Source organism: Hirundo rustica, unplaced genomic scaffold, assembly GCF_015227805.2.
Source record: "Hirundo rustica isolate bHirRus1 unplaced genomic scaffold, bHirRus1.pri.v3 scaffold_392_arrow_ctg1, whole genome shotgun sequence".
NCBI classification, from domain to species: Eukaryota; Metazoa; Chordata; class Aves; order Passeriformes; family Hirundinidae; genus Hirundo; species Hirundo rustica.
This window is the reverse complement of record NW_026690437.1, coordinates 1-17,069: the sequence shown is the minus strand read 5'-3', so window position 1 is coordinate 17,069 and position 17,069 is coordinate 1. Positions and strand designations below refer to the sequence as shown.

Below are 17,069 nucleotides of genomic sequence, written 5' to 3'. Positions count from 1 at the left end.
TGGAATTCCCGAGGGGCTGCTGGATCCACCTCCTCCATCCTGCTGGATCCACCTCCTCCATCCTGCTGGATCCGCCTGCTCCATCCTGCTGGATCCACCTCCTCCATCCTGCTGGATCCACCTGCTCCATCCTGCTGGATCCACCTCCTCCATCCTGCTGGATCCACCTCCTCCATCCTGCTGGATCCACCTGCTCCATCCTGCTGGATCCACCTCCTCCATCCTGCTGGATCCACCTCCTCCATCCTGCTGGATCCACCTGCTCCATCCTGCTGGATCTCCAAGCCAAAGGTTCTGCTCCGGCTCCGTTCCCGCTTCCCGCCCCGCTCCGACACCTCGGCAAGGTCTGGTGGTGGGAAGGCTTTCCCGAGCTGCTCCCGGTGTTCCTGGAAGGAGCTTCCCAAACTTTGGGAAGAGCTTGGGCAACGCAGAGGTAGTGCACAAGGTGCTGGATTCATGGAAAACTCCTGGATGGGACAAAATGAGGATTTGGGGTTTCTGTATTTGGGTTTCTGGGTCATTTCTTGGTTGGATTTTTTACTCCAGAGGAGTTCTCAAACGGGGCCTTCCCAAGCAGAACTTGGGAAGCTTCTCCCCTCCTCCCTGGGCTTTGTTTTCCTTTGGGCATTCCTGGCTGGATCTATGGAAATCCCCTGGATCCAGGACAAGGATTTGGGTTTCTGTATTTGGGTTTCTGGGTTGCTTCTTTGTTGGGTTTTCTACCCCAGGAAGAGTTTTCCAAATGGGACCTTCCCAAAACTTTGGAAAAGCTTCCCAAAGCTTTTCCCTCTTCCCTGTGTTTGATTTTCCTTTGGCCATTCCTGGCTGGGTTTTTCCTGCCCCGTGTTCCCCCTGATCTGAGCTGGAACAAGGCCGGGATAACTCCTTGGAATCCTTGGATCCCACCCTGGGCTCTCCTGGCCCATCCCGGCTCTTTTCCAAGCTCAATTATCCCTAAAAATTATCCCAAATCCCCTCTTTGCTCCTGCCCCCACCATGTCCCGATCCCAATTCCAGGGCCCAAAACTCCCAACAATCCTTGGAAGCAGAGTTCAGATCCTTCCAGGGAATGCTCTCCTGGCTGCTCCAGGCTCCCCACACCTGGCTCCCGCTAATTCCACGGAAAAATCGGGAGAAACTCACGTCCAGGAGTGCAAAATAAATCCAAAATGTTCAAAACCACCCAGGCAGGGAGAAGGGGGAGCTCGACTTCGATGGAATTCGCTGCTTTGGATCCGTGAATTCCCTTTTCCTGCTGTTGCCCAGGGAGCTAAGGGAGTGGGAAAAGGGGTTTATCCCATTTTTTTTTTGCAAGCTGGCTGGGATCTGCTCCATGCCATTCCCCATCCTTGTGCCCAGAGGACTCGCATATGGTTAAAGAAAAAAAAAAAAAGGGAAAAAGGGGAAAAAAAAAAAAAAGAAAATTAAAGGGAAAAAATGAAAAAAAAAGGGAAAAAAATCAAGAAAAAAGGAAAAAATGAGAAAAACTATTAAAAAAAAAACCCACAAAAAAAAGCTCAAATCCCTCTTTTGTACAGAGATATATTTTTATTAATTAAAAGTTTGTACAGCTAAAAAAAATAAATAAAAAAAATTAAAAATGTAATTTTTTTTTTCATTATCGTAGGGAAAGACGAACAAACAAACAAAAGAAAAAGTAGTGGAAAAAAAGAAATCAGCTCCTTTTTTTTTTTGTAAATGTAATAAAGTGTATAAATGGTTTCCATAAAAATGTACATACGGGATCTCTCCATGCCCCTGGCTTGTCTGCAGAATTCCCAGTTAATTTATCTGTCTCTGTATATGAGGCTTCTCCGTGTGTTCCCGGCGTTCCCTGCGGAATTTCAAAGCTATTTTCGATTTTGGATTTCCGAATAATAAAAAAATCTCGATTTTTGCATTGCTTTTTCTTACAGCCCCCTGGTGCTTTTATTTTATTATTTTATTTTATTTTTATTTTGTATTTTTGTGTGTCTGTGTGTGAATCCCAAAAGATTTCTCCCAGGATTTTCGGGATGCGCACACGTGCGGGGATGGAGATTCCCGGCTTTCCCGGCTGTTGGGAAGCGCGTCCCGGTTTCAGGAAAAGGGGGGAGATCCCGGCGGATTGGATGGATCTGGATGGATGGATTTGGCTTTTCCAGCGGGATTTCCCATGGGAATGGAGGACGGGATCCTCCCCGCTTCCCAACCCTCGCATTCCTGCTCCAGGAGCCCCAAATTTGCCTTAATGAGGTTTTAATGAGGAGCCCGGCGCCTCCTCTCTCCCTGTGCCCAGTGATTCTCAGGAATTTACTTGGGATCGAAGGAATTTGGGATGGAAAAGGCCCTGGCGGGGTCTCTGATGTCCCACGGCCGCTCCCGTGTGGATTTGATGCTCCCCATTGCTTTTTATTTGGATTTTCCCTTTCCCAGACACTTTGCCCTTGGATAATTTATTATTTTATCCTTCAATTTTTTAATTTATCCTGGGCTGGGCTTATCCAAAATAAAAGTGGGGAAAGGCGGCGGGAGGGAGCTGAGGGGGGTTTTTTGGGATGTTTGGAGCGACCAATTCCCGGCAGGATGATCCTGGGGATTTTGGGGCAGCAGAACGGATCCTGCTGGATTTCCCGACGGATTCCGAGGGAGGGAAGAGGATCAAAAACGCTTTGGAGCCCACGGAGCTTCCCAGAGGATCTGGAGCTGCCCCATCCCTGGAAATGTCGGAGCTTGGAGCAGCCTGGGATGGTGGGAGGTGTCACTGCCCATGGAATTGGGATGATCCTCAAGGTTCCTTCCATCCCAAACCCTTCTGGGATTCTTCCAGTTCCCAAGGTTTCCCTCTGTATTTGGGATTTAATCCCTGAGCCAGGCTCGGCTTTTTTTGGGTGTTCCTGAGGAGAGAATTCCTCATTTCCCAAGCATTTTTTTGCCACCAATTTCCAGCGCTGGAATCTCCTCCAGAACAGGGATTTGGGGATTTTCCAAAGCTCTCCCGACCCCTCTGCCTGCATTCCCCGGAAGGAAAGATCCCAAAAATCCCCCACAGCTCTTCACTGAGGGAGAGAGCAGCAGGGAAAACCAGGAGAGAGAGCTGGAGTTCCCACTGGGAATCTTTTGGGGAAAAAAAAAAAACAGGGAGAGAGCAGCAGGACAGGAGGCTCCTCGCTCATTAACACCTCATTAATTCCGTGGTTTTAGGGTTCCGGAATTCCCACAGCCGCATCCGCGGGAGCTGGGACAGCCTCGGGATGGGCAGAGGAGGATGAGGAGCTCTGCTCATCCAGGTTGTTTTTTGGGTTTGTTTTTGTTATTTTTTTCCTGGCTGGAAGCTCCCGGAGAGAAAATTCCACATCCCCAAATCCCGCTGGTCCCATCCATGCTGGAGCTGCAGAAAATCCCACAAAAAAAACCCCAAACCAACACCTTTTAGACATTCCCAAATTCCAGAGCCGCAGGAAGGACGCCTGAGGAATTCTCCAGGAGCATTCCATGGGATTCCTCAGCGGGATCCGTGCCCTGATGCCAGGAGCTGGCTCATCTTCCCTCCAAAAAATTTTAAAAATAAATTTTAAAAAAATTAATTAATCTGGGAGATATTTTTAATTAGAATTTTCTCCTTCTAAAACGAATCCCCCCGAGCTCCAATCCCTTCCCCGAAACAACCCTCTGCCAGCCTGGAATATTCCAAGCTGTGAAAACAAGAGGAAAACTCCCCGTGAGGAGAGTGGAGGTGTGCGGGAGGGATGGAAAAGATGGAATCGGTGCCTTCCCCCACCTGGGATTTATAAATTAAATTATAAATCGAGTGTCTCTTTAATTAGATGTCACTTTAATTCAAAACCTAAGGATCAGGGGGCGTCAGGCCGCATCCAGGAATTTTGGATCGCTCCGTTTGCCCTTTCCGGCGGCGATTCCAGCTGAACACGGAGCGAATGGTCGGGAAGCTTTGGGAATCCTTCCCCTCTCGGGCAATCCTTGACCTCTCTCCCATTAAAGGTGATTAAATTCAGCTTCCAAGCTGGAGAGGCAGGGTTGGATCTTCCCAAGGGAATTCAGGCCATGGGAGGGTCACCAAGGGAAGCTCTGTGCTCCTTCCCTTTTTTTCCCTCCTTTTTTTCCCCACATTTCCCCCTTTCCTCCCCCTTTTTTTCCCATTTTTCCCCTTCATTTTTTCCCCTTTCCCCTCCCCTTTCCTTTTTTTTTTCTCCTTTCCTTTTTTCCCCCCTTTCCTTTTTTTTTCCCCTTTTTTTCCCCTCCACGAAGCCGCTCCCGGGTTTTTCCGCAGGGAGAGCACGGCTCATTGGCAGAACAGAGCCGCTGGGATTGTAACTATTGATTTTATTTCTTTTTTTTTTTTTCCCTGATTCCGCCACTTCTCAGCGCCTGGAAAACATCACTGGAGCAAATGCCGGGCACTTCGGGACAGCTCTGGGATTGCTCCCAGTGTGTTCCTTCAGAAACCTGCCAGGAAATCGGGAAAAAAAACGGGAAGGGATTGTTTAAAATCCATGTTCTGCCACAAAAAATAAGAGCTCAGGGCGAGGCTGATGGAGCTGCTGGAACCTGGAGTAGCTCTGACCTGGAATTCCTGGAGGTGGGATCAGCTGGCCACTATCAGCACAGTTCCCAATTTTTCTTGGGAATACACACCCTATCCCTCCCAGGGAGACCAAAGCACTTGGAATTGAACACAAATCCATGGATTATCTGCACCATTCCTGGGAGCTGGAGCACCTGGATGTGGCACCTTGATCCCAGCTCTGAACTTCCCAATCCTGCTGGAAGCAGCTCCTGCTGCTGGTTCTGCCTCCGAAATTCCAAATCCTTGCTGGATTTGGGATTTTTTTTTTTTTTCCCTACATTTCTTCACTGGCGCTGCCGCTCCCGGTGCCTGCCTGGAACACCGGGAATGAAGAGGTTCCAAGCAGGAAGGAAAAGAGGGAGGAAAGGAAAATTGCTGCATCCCAATCCCGCAGGTCATTCCTCGTGGGAATCCCGTGTTGGATTCAGGATTCCCGAGCACAGCTTGGGACACTGGAGTCGGGTGTGCTCCCACCCGGAGATGATTCCAGGGTGAATTCCATGGGTTGGGATGGTGTCTGTCCTTCCCAGCTCCTGGGACACAAATCCCAGGGAATTTTCCCCACATCTTGTGGCTGCCAAATCCCTGGAAGTATCCAAGGCCAGGATGGAAAAACCTGGGATAGCGGAAGGTGTCCCACAGCAGGATGATCCTAAAGGTCCCTTCCAACCCAAACCCCTCTGGAATTCCCGTATTCCAACGATGCTGCTCCCAAGGAACGGTTTTGGAGCAGGACGGCGCTGCAAAGCCGGAATGGGTTGAGCTCCTTTGGAAAAAAAAACCCTTGGAAAACAGATGGGAACAAAACGGTGTTGGCAGCAGAGAGAGGTTTAAGGATCTCACATCCCAAATTTTGGCAGCCAGGAGAGGTGACCGGAGCAGGGACAGCTGCCAGGAATGGAGGGCAACGCAGGGAAAACGACAGCAGGAACCTTGGGAATTGGGATTTTGGGAATTCCTCGGAACTGCTGGGGCTGTGCCCCCCTGCAGCCTCTGCCAGGGCCTGGGGGTTAATTAACGCCACAACAAACCCTCGTTAAGAGGCCTAATTAATATTATTTCATTTACAGACAGGAGGCAGCTGTTCCCTGCTTCCCGTACCGGGAGGATTGTGCCAGGAATTTTCCTGCAGGGGAACCTGGGATGGGTCCAGAGGGAGCGGATCCAACATTCCAAAGGTTTTCCCCAGCCCTCATCCCATCAGCAGCATCCTTGTCCACGGGCTCCATGCAAGGACGGATGTGGGAAGTTTGGGTTTGACCATCTTGGAGATCTTTTCCAACCTCCACAATTCCATGATTCCCGTGTTTTCCATCCCCGTTTTCCGCCTGGTGCCACCGCCGTGTGTGACACTGCCGCTGTCCCCGCTGTCCCTCCCTGTCACCGCCAGGCCCATCCTGCCCTTCCCTGACTTTAATTTGGGCTCTCGCCACTTCCCAGCCTCATTCCCGCAGCCAATTCCATGGAAAAGGATGGAATTCATTCCATGGAAAAGGACAGAATTCATTCCATGGAAAAGGACAGAAATTCATTCCCTGTCACTTTCCTTTCCCTCTCTCCGCTCTGCGGGAATCTTGCAGATATTGTGGGCAGAGCATCCAAAAATTGCTTTATTTTTATTTTTATTTTTATTTTTATTTTTATTTTTATTTTTATTTTTTATTGGTTTTTCCTGGAGAAGCAGGATCAGCTTCCCAAACTTCAGGCGTCCCACCATTCCCGGTGTTTCCATGGAGTTTGGGATCCATTTATCCCAGCTCCCACAACATTCCAGCAGGACAAACCACTTCAGGAAAACAAACCTCCTCTTTTTTAGGAGGCGGGGAAAAAAACCCAACGAATCCAAGAATAATAAAAATCAGGAATTTTATGGCACCTCCAATATCGAACTCTGTCCTCATCTACGCGTTGCAGACCCCGTTTAATATTCGTAATTAATTAGCGGTTAATCAGCTGCCGAGAGAGAACAAACGGTGATGAGCTCATCCTCAGCCCGCTCCAGGAGATTCGGGCTCATCAATGCCGCAGCTCCGGGAAACTTTCCCGGTATTCCTGGATTATTCATGGCCAGGGGAACGTCCCCGGGATGGGATTGGGATTTCGGGATGGTCCCGTGGAGAACCGAGGGGGACACAGTGCGTTTTGGGGGGGAAAAAGTTGCTTGGGATGGGATTTTGGGAAAAAAAATTCCTCCCGGGAGGGGTGGGAAGGAGCTGGGATGGATTTCCCAGGGAAACCGCGGCTGCCACATCCCTGGAAGCGTCCAAGGCCAGGTTGGAACAACCTGGAATATCGGAAGCTGTCCTTGCCCATTTAAATTAATTATTCCAGGCTATCGTTTATCCCGATTCTTCCTCTCCTCTTTTCCCACAGCTTTCCAAGGAGCTGGGAAGCAAAGGAAAGCTCCTGCGGGAGGTCCCTGGTGTGGAGGAGGAATTGGTGCGATCCCAAAGGGATTCCTCCGTTCCCTTTCCCTTCCTTTGCCTTTCCCATCCCATCCAGGGCAGGCGGGACAGCTCCGCCCCTCCAAATTCCCGGAGATTTTTGTGGCTGCAGGGAGCCGATCCTCAAAATCCTTGGGATAATTTGGGAAGATTCCGCCTGGTTTTGCTGGGAAAGGAAGCCCGGGCCTGGTTTGGATGCCGAGGTTCGGATGTCTGGGAGCAGGGATCAGCTGAGGTTGGGCTGGCTCCCAGGAGAGGCACGAGCAGGTGGCAGAGAGACAGGCAGGAGCTCCAGACAGCTGCTTCCCGGAATTTTAATTAATTCCCGATCTTTTTTAATCTTCCCAGACGCCGGCTTTGCCAAGCTCTGGATTCCCAGCTCGCGGCGCCTCCCGGGATGCGCGGGATGAATCGGGAAGGTCAAAGCTGCCACTTGCCGAGGCAGAGCTCCCTCACCGTGCCCTCAGCGCTTTTTGGGAAGCTGTGCTGGCTCTGGAAGCAGTGGGATCAGCTGGAGCGGCGTCCCTGGCTGTGCTGGAGCTCATCCCATCCCATCCCATCCCATCCCATCCCATCCCATCCCATCCCATCCCATCCCATCCCATCCCATCCCATCCCATCCCATCCCATCCCATCCCACCTCGGGACGTGCTGTGTGCAGGACTGAGGAGCTCCCAAGGATTCCTGAATCCTCCTGGATGCCCAGGATGCTCCACAGGCACAGCAGAGCTTTTCCAGGATCTGTCCTGGGAAGTGGCTTTTGCCTGCTCCAGCCCCTGATCCCACCTGGAAGTGCCTTTCCCTGCTCCAGCATCAAAACTCAGCCCCTGATCCCACCTGGAAGTGCCTTTCCCTGCTCCAGGATCAAAACTCAGCTCCCAGCCCCTTCCAGCCTTTCCATGTCCATCCCAAAAGTGGCGAGGGAGTCAAAGGAAGGGAATTCTCCCTTTTTTCCCGCCAAAAAGAGAAGCTGGGAGCTCGGCCCAGTCCCGGAGGATGATGCTCCAGCCACTTCCAGAAGGAAAACGGCGTTTACCGGGAATATCCCGGGCTGGAAGAGCGAATTCCACGGGCTGGCAGCTCCCTCTCGTGGGGAAGAAAAAGCCAGGAAGAGCTGGGATGTGTCCCAGATGTGCGGCACAGCTGGAGCGGAGCTCCCCGCAGGGGTTGGACAACGGGAATTCCTCGGGAATTAAACGGGAATACCTCGGGAATTCCTAGGGAATTCCTGGGAGAAGGACCGGGATGGATCTCCCCGGAAAGGGAGGCTCAGCCGGGCTGTTCCTTCCCCTCTCCCAACAGGGATTTTTGGGATTCGGGACAATTGGAATTTGGAGGTTTTCCAGCTTTTCCATCTCCACACTTGGGTCTCAATCTCTCTGGAGCGGCATCCAAGCTGGTTCCTTACGGGATGAAGTTGCTTCATCCCCCAAAAAATCTGCACCCCAGATTTGCTTCGATCCAAAGAAACCCGCACGTCATTCCAGGTATTAACAATCCGGCTTGGTTTTATTGTCCAGCTTTTCCAAAAGTCGGCGTTTTCCTGGTCACAGTTACAAAACATTCCTGGTTTTTTATCCCAATTGTACAAAGATTTACAGCTCTGGGAGTGACCGAGTCGGAGCTGGGAATTCTCTTAAATAATTCAAACCGGGATTTTGGCGGTGGGAAGGGGCTTGAAAAATTCCAGTTTAAAAAAGAGAAGGCTTTAAAAAAAAAAAAAATGGGAAGGATAAAAAGGGAATTTCCACGAGCTCCTTCAAACATCACGGTTTATAAAAATTTAAGGAGAGGGATTTATAAAAATTTATTCCAATTTTTTTTGGCGGGGGGGGGGGAGTTGGGGAAGGGCGCAGGGAGCAGGTTTGGAACCCCATGGATAGAAATGGGATTCGAGGACGCCCTTTATTCCCAAAAGACATCGGGAACATTTGGCGCATCCCCACCCCAAAATCGCCTTCCCACGGCCGCGTTCTCCCCGCTGCCGCCCTCATCCCGGCATTCCGAAGAACTGGGAAAGCGCTGGAGCTGCTCCCCACGGAATTGCGGTGTCGCGGTCACTTTGGGGGCGGATTATTTTTTTTTTTCCCATCGGGAATTCTCAGTACACGGGGCCCTTGACGCCCCCCGGCTCCGTGAGGCGCGCGGCCGCGTAGGCCGAGGCTCCCAGGCACGCGGCCGGCTCGCAGAATCCCGGGAATCCCGCGGGGCCCGGCAATCCCGGCTTCCCGGCCTCGCCCGGGGCGCCCGGCACGCCCCGCTCGCCCGCTTTGCCATCCAGAGCGTGGCCGGGAACGCCCGGGAGGCCTGGAACGGGAACGGGATCTTCAGAAAGAGGGGATGCTCGGGAAATCGGGATTGGGGTTTGGGAACGCTGCTGCTGAGGGTGAGGAGTGTGGGCAGGGCAATTCCAGAGAGCGGGAAAGGTGGAAGAGATGGGGGAGAAGGAAGGGAAGGATGGTCCAGGTGGGAGCTTTGTGGGATGAGCCCCAGGCAGGTTTTGTGGGATGAATCTGGGAACGTTTATAGGATGAACCTGGGTGGGTTTTGTGGGATGAACCTGAGGTTTTATGGGATGAACCTGGGTGGGTTTTGTGGGATGAACCTGAGGTTTTATGGGATGAACCTGGGTGGGTTTTGTGGGATGAACCTGAGGTTTTATGGGATGAACCTGGGTGGGTTTTGTGGGATGAACCTGAGGTTTTATGGGATGAACCTGGGTGGGTTTGTGGGATAAGCTTGTGCAGGTTTTGTGGGATGAACTTGGGCTGCTTTTGTGGGAGTATCCTGGGCAGGTTTTGTGGGATGAACCTGGGCAGATTTACAGGACGGACATGTGCAAATTTTGTGGGATGAGCCTGAGAAGGTTTTGTGGGACAAACGTGAGCAGATTTACAGGATGAACCCGGGCAGGTTTTGTGGGATGCACCCAGGCAGTTTTTGTGGGATGAACACGGGCAGTTTTTGTGGGATGCACCCGGGCAGGTTTTCTAGGATGCACCCAGGCAGTTTTTGTGGGATGAACACGGGCAGTTTTTGTGGGATGCACCCGGGCAGGTTTTGTGGGATGAACCCAGGCAGGTTTTTGGGATGGATCAGAAGGTCCCCAGCCGCCGCTGTGCTCATCACCCCGAGGTGACAGAGGCCACTTGGCCGTGTCGGGGCTGGGGACACCTCAGCTCTCACCTGGGATCCCTGGAGGACCCGGCATTCCCGGGTGGCCACGGCCAACTTCTCCCCGCTCGCCCTTCTCTCCTCTCTTCCCTGTGGGTACAAAAAAGCGGGAAGGAATCCATGGAAGCCCCGGACGGGACAGGAGGAGCGGGAGGGCGCTGCCCGCTCCGGGGTGGGGACAGGCGTGGCAGGGTTTGTACCCAGCACCACCACCCACCTTTGGGTCCGACATTCCCGATCTGCCCGGCAGCTCCCAGGATTCCGGGGACGCCTCGGGGTCCCATGGGGCCGTGGGGACCCTGCTCACCGGGGGGGCCGGGGGGCCCGGGGGGCCCGGGGGGTCCCACGGCCCCGACCCCGCCCAGGGCGGCTCTCCTGGCGCTCACGGCCACCTCTGCCAGCTGCTCTGTGGGGCAGAGACGGGCCGGGATGGGATCCATGGGGTGGGATCCATGGGATCCATGGGGTGGGATCCACAGAATCCATGGGATGGGATCAATGGGATGGGATCCATGGGGTGGGATCCATGGAGTGGGATCAATGGGATCCACGGGATGGGATCCACGGGGTGGGATCAATGGGATCCATGGGATGGGATCAATGGGATCCATGGGATGGGATCCACAGAATCCATGGGATGGGATCCACAGAATCCATGGGATGGTATTCACAGGATGGGATCCATGGAGCGGGATCAATGGGATCCACAGGAGGGGATCAATGGGATGGGATCAATGGGATCAGTGGGATCAATGGGATCCATGGGATCCATGGGATCCATGGGATGGGATCGATGGGATCCACAGGATGCATGGGACAGAATCAGTGGGATCCATGGGATGGAATTCACGGGATGGGATCCATATGATCTATGGGATCCATGGAGTGGGATCCATGAGATCCATGGGATGGGAGCCACAGGATGGGATCCATGGGGTGGGATGCATGGGATCTATGAGGTCCACGGGATGGGACCCAAGGGATCAATGGAATGGGATCCATGGGGTGGGATCAATGAGATCCATGGGATCCACAGGATCCATGGCATGGGATCAATGGGATCCACTGGATCCATGGGATGGGATCAATGGGATCAATGGGATCCACGGGATGTGCCGGCCCTGCTCATCCCTCACCTTGCAGCATCTTCAGCACCACGTCCACGATGTGCTGGTCCCCAGCGTCCCGGCCCTGCCAGGAAAGGGAATTTCGCTCCTCCTGTCCCCCGCCAGAGCCACTCCCAGCCCAAATCCCAAATCCCGATCCTCTCCCTGCTTCCCAGGCCACCTTCCCACCCTGCTCCCTGCTCGGCTCACTCCACCCACCCCACTCACGGCATCTGAGCCCCAAGTGAGGTTTTTAGGGAAAAATCCCAACCCTGCAAATCCCCGCCGCTGGCTGGTTTCTATGGGGACGGTTTATGGATGCCCTACACAGCGGGAAAGGGAATCCCAGAGGAATTGGGCGGGAAGGAGAGGCAATTCCTGCAGAGCCGGAGCAGCTGAGGGCACAGGGAGGATGAGGAGGGCTGTGGGATCGGGATACTCACGGCTGTGCCCCTCGGGCCCGGCATTCCCGGCACTCCGCGCTCCCCCAGCAGCCCCCGAGGGCCGGGCGGGCCGGGATAGCCCCGAATTCCCGGTGCTCCTGCATCCCCCGAGGGGCCGGGAAAGCCGAGGTCTCCCTGGATGCCTTGCTGGAGGAGGGATGGAGAGAGAGAGAGGGGAATGAAGGGCTGCACAGAGAGCCCAAAATCTCCCAAAAAACACAGGCAGGGCTGGATCCCGAACGGGGCTGGGGCTGAATCCAGGGCTGAGCCCGAATCCAGTGCTGAGCCCAGAGGCTGAGCCTGGATCCAGGCTTTAACCCCAAAGAGGAGCTCAGCCTGGATCCAGGCTTTAACCCCAAAGAGGAGCTGAGCCTGGATCCAGGCTCTAACCCCAAAGAGGAGCTGAGCCTGGATCCAGGGCTGATCGTGGTCACTGGCCCCCATCTCCAGGGAAAAGATTCCCTCAGCACCCAGCAGCTCCAGGGATCACCAGGAGGATCCCACAAACCCCCCCCCAGAATTCTGGGGCCTCCTCGGTCCCAAACCCCATCACTCACCTGTCCCTTGGGTCCCGGCTCTCCTGATTCCCCCTGGACAGAGGACACGGGAAAGGCAGTGAGGAGACAGCAGGAATTTGGGGATGGAGCTGGGGTCTAACGCCAGGATCCCCCAGCATTCCCAGGAACCATCTGGAAGCACCCACCTTCTCTCCCTTGAGCCCTGCCAGGCCGTGGACACCGGGATCTCCCTAAAGGGAAGAGATGGGAACATTCCCAAAGTCACCCCCACCCTCTGGGATGAGGGGGGAATCCATGGAGAACGGGCCTTAAACCCGGCCCTGTTAAACCCAGCTCTGCTAAACCCCTGCCACAGCCTGGGATGTACTCACAATGCTGCCTTTGGGGCCAGTTTTCCCTGGAGAGCCCTGGGAAAAGGGAAAAAGGGGGAAAGTGGGGTCAGCCCAGCTCAGAGCAGCGTCCCCGAGGAGCCACCTTGCTGTCCCCAGAGTTGTCACCTTGTCTCCTTTGACTCCAGGCAAGCCTTGGGCTCCTGGGATGCCTGGTGGGCCCTGCTCTCCCTTTGGGCCCTGGAAATCCAAGGAATATGGGAAAACGAGTGAGAAGAGGAAATGGAAAGACCTTTTCCCATCAGGGAATTCTGCCCAAGGCATTGAGCAGCTCCCCATCCTCCAGCTGATCCCAGCATCCCAAATCCCAGCCCTGAGGGGGGACAGGGCACAAAACCATGGAGAAACCACGCCAAGAGCTTTAATCTTCCAGGGATGGATTCCTGTCCTTGGGAAAAGCACCAAACCCCTTTTTTTGGCTGTTTTTCCAGCACAGGAAAGCTCTGGAGAGGGGCTGGGCTCTCCTGGGATGGGAGGAAATTCCTGTCCCAGCTGGGGTCCCGTTAATCCCTGAGCTATTCCCTAATCCCCCAGCAGCAGGATGGGCACGGGATTAACCCCGGGATCAAAGGGGGAGGTTGGGCTGTGTCCCGCTGAGCCGGGCTTGGCAACCCCCGTGTCCCAGCCTGGATACGGGGACACCTCACCACATTTAGGGACAAATTATTGGAGTTAGGGACAGCTCAGAGCATCCCCCACCTCCCAGCCTGGATTTGGGGACAGCTCAGAGCATGTCCCATGTCCCAGCCTGGCTCTGGGGACAACTCACCTACTTTGGGGACAGCTCAGAGCACCCTCTGTGTCCCAGAGTGGCTTTGGGGACAACTCAGAGCATGTCCTGTGTCCCTGAGCAGTTTTGGGGACAACTCACCGGATTCAGGGACAGCTCAGAGCACCCTCCATGTCCCAGCCTGGCTCTGGGGACAACTCACCGGCTTTGGGGACAACTCAGAACATCCCACATGTCCCAGAGTGGCTTTGGGGACAACTCAGAGCATGTCCTGTGTCCCTGAGCAGTTTTGGGGACAACTCACCAGATTTAGGGACAGCTCAGAGCACCCTCCGTGTCCCAGAGAAGCTTTGGGGACAGCTCAGAGCATTCTCGGCGTCCCAGCCTGGCTCTGGGGACAGCTCAGAGCACCCTCCATGTCCCAGCCTGGCTTTGGGGACAACTCACCGGCTCTGGGGACAACTCACCGCTCTGCCCTGCTCGCCGGGGGTCCCCACGAGGCCACGCTCGCCCCTGTCACCCTGCAGAGAGCAGCGGGGTCAGCGCCAGCCGCGCCTGGCACTGCCACCCCCCGCCCCGGTGTCCCCAGCTCACCTTCAGCCCGGGGACACCCTGCGGGCCCTGCTCGCCCCGAGGTCCGGGCTCGCCCTAAGCACGGGAAAGAGAGAAATCCCCCAAAAGACGGGATTCACCGTGTGCTCCCTGTCCCGCCCCGAGCGAGGGGTGGCCCTGTCGCTGTGGCCGCTGCAGGGCGGTGACAGGAGCGGTGATCCCGGGCTGGGGATGAAGAGCCCGGATCCAGCTTTTAGCTGGCAGGAAAAGGGATTAAAAAAAAAAACGGGAAAAGAGAGAGCTGAGCCCCGAGGCTGTCCCCGGGAGGGACACGGCGACATCTCGGTACTTACAAGCTGCCCTGGGGCACCGGTGACACCGGGGTGGCCCCGAGGACCCGCTTCACCCTGTGGAGGGACAGAGAGGCGGGTCAGCGGGGACAGGGAGGGGACAGCGGGGACAGGGAGGGGACAGCGGGGACAGGGAGGGGACAGTAGGGACAGGGAGGGGACAGCGGGGACGGGGTGGATGCTCAGAAGTGTCACCCACCTTGTCACCTGGGCCACCTTTGCTTCCCGGCTGGCCCGGCAATCCCTGAGGAAACAAAGCTGGGATCAACCCCTGGGCACAGCTCAGTGTCCCCACGGGGTGCTGGCCCTGTCACCCCCTGGCACAGCTCAGTGTCCCCACGGGGTGCTGGCCCTGTCACCCCCAGGCACAGCTCAGTGTCCCCACAGGGTGCTGGCCCTGTCACCCCCAGGCACAGCTCGGTGTCCCCACGGGGTGCTGGCCCTGTCACCCCCAGGCACAGCTCGGTGTCCCCACAGGGTGCTGGCCCTGTCACCCCCAGGCACAGCTCGGTGTCCCCATGCAGTGCTGGCCCTGTCACCCCCTGGCACAGGGTGTCACCCCTCAGGTGACAGGCTGGGGGTGTCCTGCACTCACAGCTTGTCCCCGGTGTCCCGGCGTTCCCGGGTGTCCGGCCTGTCCCATGCCACCCTGCGAGGGACAGAGGGGGTGTCACCAGCGGTGGGGTGCCCACAGGTGGGCAGGGGTCTCCTGCCCAAGGAAGGGGACACTGCCCGTGACCCCGTGGGCAGGAGCTGCCGCGCCAGGGGACGTTGGTTGTCCCCTCTGCCATTCCCGCTGTTCCCAGCGGCGGGAGCAGCGGGTGGCATTCCCTGTGCCGGCTCCTGCAGCCCTCTCACCTTCAGTCCCGGGATCCCCGGGGTGCCATCCTTGCCATCGATGCCCGGGAGACCCTGAAAAGGGGCAGGAGTCACCGGTGTGACAATGCCACACACCTCGAAGGGACTCAAAGGCTCACGGTGGGGACGAAAACACGCGGGAAGGGAGAAGGAACGTTCCGGGTGCGTGCGGGAGGGGACAGGGACAGGCGATGGCAGCGCCAGGTACGAGGGGCGCGTGCCCAGGTGCCACCAGCTGTACTCACGTTCTCCCCCTTGGGGCCGATGTCACCCTGGGGTCCCCTGATGCCACGGCCACCCTAGAGCAGGAGGGGACAAGTGTCAGTGTCCTGCTGGCGCGGGGGACAGAGCTGGGACACGGAGATGTCCCTCCAGGGCACGAGGGACACTTTTCCACGTGGGAATGGTGCCGAGCTGGGGGAAAAGGGGACCCTGGCACTGGGGGGTCACCTACCAGCTCTCCCTTGTCACCAGGGTCCCCAGGTGGTCCCTTGGGGCCTTCCCTGCCCTGGAGGAGAGAGGAGAACAAGGACTGAGCGGGGCAAAGTGCGATCCCAGAGCACCCAGGGGCGAGGGGGCACCCACCGGCCGCCCGGCTGCTCCGATGCTGCCGACCATGCCCTTGTAGCCAGCGGGACCCTGCGGAGAGAGCGTGGAGAGGACAAGTCCCACCCCAACCCGTCCTCGGGCCGGCCCAGCACGGCGGGGACGCTGCTGGGAGCGCTCCCCGTGGGGTGGGCAGCCCCGATCCGCCCGCACTCACCGTCTCACCCTTGGGTCCTGCCGTGCCAGGATAACCCCTGAGGCCCTGAGGTCCCTGCAGGGAGAGGAAACCACAGCCAGTTTAGCTGGGGGAAAAAAAAAAAACAACCAGAGCAGCCCAGGGGGGAAGCAGCAATTACAGCAAAACCCAACAGCAAACATGAGGAATTCCAGTCCCTCCTAATTCCAGAGCCTCCCACCAGGTGCTTTTCCAGCTGTCAGTTCCATAACTCCAAACTGGAGCCACTTCCCTGGGCAGGAGCTCCGGGCTTCAAAGCCGTTTTGCCCTTTCCTGGCGCGCAGGGCTCAGCCCAGTAATTGCTTTTCATCTTCAAAGTGCTCCGAGAATTCCAGGGGCTTTCATTCCTCCCACCCTGGGGCAAGGCGGGACTCAGGGGACAGCAGGGATTTATCCCGAATTATCCCAGGGAACAACCCATGGAGCTCTCCCGAGGGAGAGGTGGTGGCATCCATGGCGGGGAGAGGGATGGGATGAAGGCTTTGCTTCAATCCCGGGAGCGGGGACACGCCGGTGTCACCTCCCTGGTGTGTGGGGACAGGGACAGAGAGGCCACCCCCAGCTCCTGCAGCGCCTGGGGAACAGGGGGAAAGAGGAACCAAGGATTTACCGGAGGGCCTGGGACTCCTTGTTCTCCAGAGGCACCGACGTCTCCCTTGGGGCCCTGGGAACGGAGAGATAAGGGAATGTTGGAGGGACAGGGGGGACAAAGCGCCCTGGGGACAGCACAGCGCTCACCCAGCAGCCAGCAGGGGACAGGGACAGGGACAGGTGGCCCAGCCACCATGGCAAGGACACCCTGCTGTCCCATTCCCACGTTTCCCGTTTTCCTCTTCCCTTCCCTTCCCTTCCCTTCCCAAAACTCCTTCCCTGGGTCCAGCCCCACAGGGACTGCCACCCCTGGATCCTGCTGGGATCCTGCTGGGATCATGATGAGATCTTTCTGGGATCCTGTTGATATCCTACTGATATCCTACTGATATCCTGCCGGGATCCTGCTGGGATCTTACCGGGATCCTCCCGGAACACTCACCGGCTCTCCCTGCTTGCCGGGCTCTCCGAGGGCTCCGGGGCGGCCTCTGTGTCCCTGAGGGGGGTGAGGAGATCCGTGAGGACAATCCCCGGTGAAGCTGCAGGGTGGTGGCACCGTCCCGGTG

General features: G+C 56.2%; 1 protein-coding gene across 1 annotated transcript; it reads right to left on the bottom strand.

Annotated features, from left to right (window-relative positions):
• Positions 1–8,499: 8,499 nt before the first annotated feature.
• COL9A2 (collagen type IX alpha 2 chain) lies at positions 8,500–16,999 on the bottom strand (the record flags this gene model as incomplete). The annotated part of the gene is made up of 21 exons (XM_040054063.1): positions 8,500–9,318; positions 10,198–10,275; positions 10,403–10,591; positions 11,322–11,376; positions 11,735–11,881; positions 12,292–12,324; positions 12,438–12,482; positions 12,624–12,659; positions 12,750–12,821; positions 13,839–13,892; positions 13,966–14,019; positions 14,277–14,330; positions 14,473–14,517; positions 14,869–14,922; positions 15,132–15,185; positions 15,377–15,430; positions 15,586–15,639; positions 15,717–15,770; positions 15,895–15,948; positions 16,523–16,576; positions 16,946–16,999. Coding segments are annotated over 21 exons (1,500 nt in total), but the record flags the coding sequence as incomplete, so codon positions are not given.
• Between the last annotated feature and the right edge of the window lie 70 nt (positions 17,000–17,069).